We start from the raw sequence: 6259 nt of genomic DNA on the forward strand, positions 1-6259 counted from the left end.
GGTGAAATTTTAACCCCGCGCTTTCCAATTCACCAAATAATTTTGCCCCGATCTACATAATGAGGGGAAAAAGTGAAAGGAAAAGTGTTGGAGGCAAATTGACAGCTGCCAGATGTGAACAAGGGGGACTTAAAGAGTGAGAGCGATGGCGCCAAAGAGTATATACCGTACAGTTGCTAAGGTGGGGCCCCGACATGGGATACTCACCACACACGGGGAGATGAACACACACACAAAATGCACCACACACTACCACGTGCTTGAACACATATCACCCTCAACACACATTTCACCACACATACATCAACCTCACCACATAAAAGTCGAAACACAAAAGTCGCCGCTCAAAACTCGCCACGTGCAAAACTCGCCACATGCAAAAACTAGGCTCACGCAATACTCGCCACAAGTGCAAAACTCACCTCATGGAAAACTCGCCACACGCAAAACTTGCACACGCGGAAAAATTGCCACATGCACAAAAGTTGCAACACATGCAAAAGTTGCCTCACACAAAACTTGCACATACTCAAAAGGCACCACACATAAAACTCGCCACGCGCAAAACTCGCCATGTACAAAACTTGCTGCACACAACTTGCTACACTAACCTGTCACATGCAACTCGACACAAAAAGTTGGTACACGCATGTCGCCACACAAAACTCATCTCACAAAAGTCGCTACATGCACAACTTGACAAACGAAACTCGCCCTAAAACACACACAAGTCTGGCATTATCCTTAAAAAAAAAAACTGATTAATAAGCAGACAAACTACAAGAGCAACAAATGTACCATATAGGAAATACGGCAGCTGTCAGTCACATGACCTGTCTATTATGTGTATGTGTGAGCTAATATATACTGCCAGGGGGAGGGCTTCTTGTTGGCTGGGGATTTATCAGGCTGCCAATTTAGCTTACAAATACTGAGGTAAAAATACTGAGCAAATAACGTGTGGACGAGGTCTAATACAGGAGGAGATGACACACAGGTATATACTATATACAAGGGAAATGACACACAGATATATACTATATACAGGAGAGATGACACACAGGTATATACTATATAGAGGAGGAGATGGCATACAGGTACATACTATATACTGTAGGAGATGACATACAGGTATATACTATATACAGGAGGAGATGACACACAGGTATATAATATATACAGGAGCAGATGACCTAAAGGTATATACTATATACAGGAGGAGATGACATACAGGTATATGCTATATATAGAAGATGACATACAGGTATATACTATATACAGGAGGAGATGACACACAGATATATACTATATACAGGGAAGATGACACACAGGTATATACTATATACAGGAGGAGATGACATACAGGTATATACTATATATAGAAGGAGATGACATACAGGTATATACTATATATAGGAGGAGATGACATACAGGTATATACTATATATAGGAGGAGATGACATACAGGTATATACTATATACAGGGGAGATGACACACAGCAGATATATACTATATACAGGGGAGGTGACATACAGGTATATACTATATACAGGAGATGACATACAGGTGTATACTATATATAAGGGAGATGACAAACATGTATATACTGAGGGGAAAATGAGAGGTGTGAGGTGAAAATGAGGGGTGTGAGGTGAAAATGAAAAGGTGTGAGTGCAAAATGAGAGGAGTGAGGGAAAATAGTGGAGTGATCACAAAATGACAGATGTGAGGTTGAAATGACAAGTGTTAGGGGGGAATGAGAGGAGTGAGGGAGAAAATGAGAGATGTGAGGGGGAAAATGAAAGATGTGATTGGGAAAATGAGAGGCGTGATGGGAAAATAAGAGAAGTGAGGTGCTATAACTAACCATAGATATTTACTATGCCCAGGCAACGCCGGGCTCTTCAGCTAGTATGTATATAACTATAATATATTCGCTCCATATGAGCCAAGAAAAGCATGTTAATTCTGATGGCGCATCCGCTGATTAGTCCTGTCTAATGACACTCATGCAATATTCATGCAACTCATTTTTGTTTCCAGATATTCCAGTTGAAGCCTAACCTCTCTCTAAGAAGTTCTTTTTTGGCACAGTTTATGCTGATACTTCATCGTAAGGCACTGACACTGATAAAATACATTGAAGATGACACGTAAGTTCAAAAATTGCGAAATTTGTATTTCAATTATACCATTATCTCTATGTTGCATCTAATTCCCTAGGACAGTGTTCCCTAAAGGTACCTTCACACATAACGATTTTGTTAACGATATCGTTGCAACGTCACGCTTTTTGTGACGTAGCAACGATCCCGCTAACGATCTCGTTATGTGTGACAGGGACCAACGATCAGGCCCCTGCTGGGAGGTCGTTGGGGAATGATCAGGACCTTTTTTTTGGTCGCTGATCACCCGCTGCCATCGCTGGATCGGCGTGTGTGACGCCGATCCAGCGATGTGTTCACTTGCAACCAGGGTAAATATCGGGTTACTAAGCGCGGCCCTGCACTTAGTAACCCGATGTTTACCCTGGTTACCTGGGGACTTCGGCATCGTTGAAGACAGTTTCAACGATGTCGAAGTCTTTCCCCCTGATCGTTGGTCACTGGAGAGAGCTGTCTGTGTGACAGCTCCCCAGCGACCACACAACGACTTACCAACGATCACGGCCAGGTCGTATCGCTGGTCGTGATCGTTGGTAAGTCGTTTAGTTTAACGGTACCTTAAAGGGACACTGTCACCTGAATTTGGAGGGAACAATCTTCAGCCATGGAGGCGGGGTTTTTGGGTGTTTAATTCACCCTTTCCTTACCCGCTGGCTGCAATATTGGATTGAAGTTCATTCTCTGTCCTCCATAGTACACGCCTGCGCAAGGCAAGATTGCCTTGTGCAGGCATGTACTACGGAGGACAGAGAATGAACTTCAATCCAATATTGCAACCAGCATGTAGCCAACGGGTAAGGAAAGGGTGAATCAAAAACCCCGCCTCCAAGGCTGAAGATTGTTCCCTCCAAATTCAGGTGACAGTGTCCCTTTTAACTCCAGTCCTCAAGAGCCACCAACACATCCTGTTTTCAGGATTTTCTTTGTATGGCCCAGATGGAATTAATGCCTTTAATTATCACCTGTGCAATACCAAGGAAATCCTAAAAACATGACCTGTTGGTGGCTCTTTAGGACCGGAGTTGGGGAACACTGCCTTAGAGTATGCTGCTATGTTTTTCTGTTGTGCCAGACATATTGTTGTAGTGAGCAAGATATTGTAAAATCTTGCTGCAAAAACTATATTAGCTTATATTAAATATAAGTCAGTATATCCTGTTACTTCTGAAGTTATGCTGTGGGGGTAGAGGATATATAGTATCAATGAAACTATCCCTTTAACTTACAGACAAAAGAGAGCTTGTCCTAGATGAGGAATTCAATGAATGATCACTTAAATGGCAGATTTCTAAGACCCAGGCGCAGGACTTCAGATTATATCACTTCTAAGGAAAAGTTACTGTCATTTTGTGTTAGAGATTTTTTTTCTGTTTCTGTTCAGTTATAGAAAAAAAGTCTTCCTGCACAGGACTGATCAATCAAGCTCCTAATTGGGTCCCTTTGATAGTAATGAGTTCCATCATGGTTGGCGTTGTTTTAGTCGGGAGGGGTGGGGGGGTATTTTACTGTTGCATACTGCGCCATTTCTTCCGGTAAAAGTGACTTAATCTAAGATTGTGGCTCCAATACAGATGTGTACAGAGACACCTTTTAATGAAGTTGTCCAAATTTGTTAGTGTACAAATGAGCCCATGGTGGTCCTAACAGAAAAACCACAAGTCATATTCCCTGCAAAACTGATAAAAGGGTTTAGGTGACGGTCTCTTCCATCTCGGACAAAAATCAACCATTGCTGCCAGTCAGAAGCTCAGTGGGGCCACTGACAGCATTGCGGAGGGGTGGCGGAGGTCTACGAATAATACTAATGTGAATGTGGGTAATCCAATTAACCATAAACAGTCCTGCTTACTAGAATCATAGAATGGTAGAGTTAGAAGGGCCTTCCTGGGTCATCTGGTCCAACCCCCTGCTCAATGCAGGATTCACTAAACCATCTCAGACAGATGTCTGTCCAGCCTCTGTTTGAAGACTTCCATGGAAGGAGAATTCGCCACCTCTCGTGGCCACCTGCTCCACTCATTGATCACCCTCACTGTACTATTAGGGATGGCTATGGCCATATGGATCAGCCGTGGCATTGCTGGCTTAGAAGAACATCATCGCTTAGCTGGCACTGGTGTTGATTTGTATTTGCTGAAAACTACAAATAGTCGTTAACGTTGTTCGTTACTAAACCTTGCTGATCTGTAGTGATCTGGATGGACCATTTTACAAGCGCAGCTGAAGCTTCTAAATTGTTAAGGGAATCTTGGAAAGTGTAGGAATAGATTTGCATTTACCTCTTGTTACCTGTAATCCGATGGCCTCGGTGTTTGCATTTACTAGTTCATCTGATTAATGCCACGGCACCACGCAGTTCACTGATGCACTCTATGGGTCTTTTTTTTTTGTTTCTTTGTAGACAAAAGGGTAAGAAAGTTTTCAAGTCCCTGCGTAGCCTGAAGACAGATCTGGATCTGACAGCAGAGGGCGATCTCAACATTGTGATGTCTTTAGCTGAAAAGATCAAACCGGGACTTCACTCGTTTATTTTCGGGAAGCCTTTTCACACCAGTGTGCAAGAGCGGGATGTGCTAATGACTTTTTAGCTGCGGATCACTGAGCACCTGGAACTGTCAGAATCTTTCATGTGGGTGCATTGGCTCACGATTCTAGGGATCGCTGGGAAATCTGGGGCAGTGCCGAAAGTTATGATGTCTATTTCTAAGCTGCACTTTGAAGAACACCTCATGTCTGCCTTACAAGCACATTGCATTGGGTCATATGGCAGCATATGAGGCATTTGTCTTACACTGGTATAGTAATGTTTTCCCATAATCTTGTGTATTTTGGAGAAAAAAAGTTTCCTATGTTTCTGTGCTATTCCTTGTGTTCAACTTCTTCTTGTTTAATAAGATACCGTATGCATTAATGATTGATGGAATATGCTGAGACTCTCCATGCTGGGAAATGTCAATTTTCAGGCAAAAGCGGCACGTATACCTCTGTCACAGGTATAAAGGCATCTTGAGACTTTTTCTATGGTAAGACACTTCTGACAAAAATGTTTTAAAGGAAAACTTTACCTTTTGGCGCTCCATTTCACAGTTACATCAAAGTGATGTATCTTCATAAATGCTTAACTTGTACTATGTGCAGCACGTTCTTCACAATTGACACCTATAGTAAAATGTCCCTGGCTTTATTTGTCACAGTGTAACTGCAGACCTGCGTGTGACCTGACAGCGTGGGTATAACGTACTGTCACCTGTCCACTGGTGACCAGAGCCCAGGGGGTTTATAGATTTAAAGAGTTCTCCACAATTACTAAAAAATAAACCTTCCTAGAAATGGCACCACTCTTGTCCTCATACTGATGCAGGTTTGTTTCTTTTACAAGACATTGACCTTTTCGGAAGCATTTTTTGTTTTCCCTTTAAATGCATTTATCTTTGGCTAGAAATAATTAAGCAGTTGGGTTTCATAAAAAAATGTTACTTTGTGTGACTTCTATAGTCTCTGTTGTACTGTCTATTTCTGGGTTAACCGTGGATTCGCCAGTGAGCTTATTCTGAGAGGAGAGTTGGGTAACGCTTCTATTAGCTGATTCGTGAACACAATCTCCATATGGTCATACTGATGGATTGGAAGGGGGCTATATCTTTTAAGTTGAATGGAACAGAGCAGCATTATCCAGACACAACGCATGTAAATGAGGGCGCTTTTTCTGCACCTAGAAAACTCCTTTAAAGGGAATGTCAGCAGGTTTTGCTGCTTCGTCTGAGAGCAGCGTAATGTAGGAAAAGAGACCCTGATTCTAACAATGTATCACTTGGTGTTACAACTGCTGCACCTAGTAAAGTGTCAGGTCTTTAGATGTAGCGGAGCTCAGAAAGATAACTCCACCCATATCACAGATTCCTATGTACATTGTATATTAACAGTGAGCTGCTTATCAGAGGAGGGGGCATGGATGGACCAGTGATCTCCTGCTGAGAAAACATTTATTGTATGGAAACTACTGCACGCATCCCTGAAATATGTGCTTCAGCTGCTACATTATGCTGTCCTCAGATTACATAGCAAAAACCTGTTGACATATTCCTTTTAAAGG

At 42.3% G+C, this 6259-nt stretch overlaps 1 protein-coding gene across 1 annotated transcript in view; it reads left to right on the forward strand.

The window, feature by feature from the left end:
* The window catches only part of C9orf72 (C9orf72-SMCR8 complex subunit), a 73458-nt gene extending 67799 nt beyond the window's left edge, over positions 1-5659 (forward strand). Inside the window, exons 9-10 of the mRNA XM_069765313.1 lie at positions 2045-2154; positions 4568-5659. Coding sequence (XP_069621414.1) covers positions 2045-2154; positions 4568-4754 — 297 coding nt within the window. The 3' untranslated portion in view covers positions 4755-5659. The remainder of the gene's footprint in view (positions 1-2044; positions 2155-4567) is intronic.
* The last annotated feature ends 600 nt before the right edge of the window (positions 5660-6259 follow it).

This window comes from Ranitomeya imitator, chromosome 1 (genome assembly GCF_032444005.1).
Source record: "Ranitomeya imitator isolate aRanImi1 chromosome 1, aRanImi1.pri, whole genome shotgun sequence".
Taxonomy (NCBI): domain Eukaryota; kingdom Metazoa; phylum Chordata; class Amphibia; order Anura; family Dendrobatidae; genus Ranitomeya; species Ranitomeya imitator.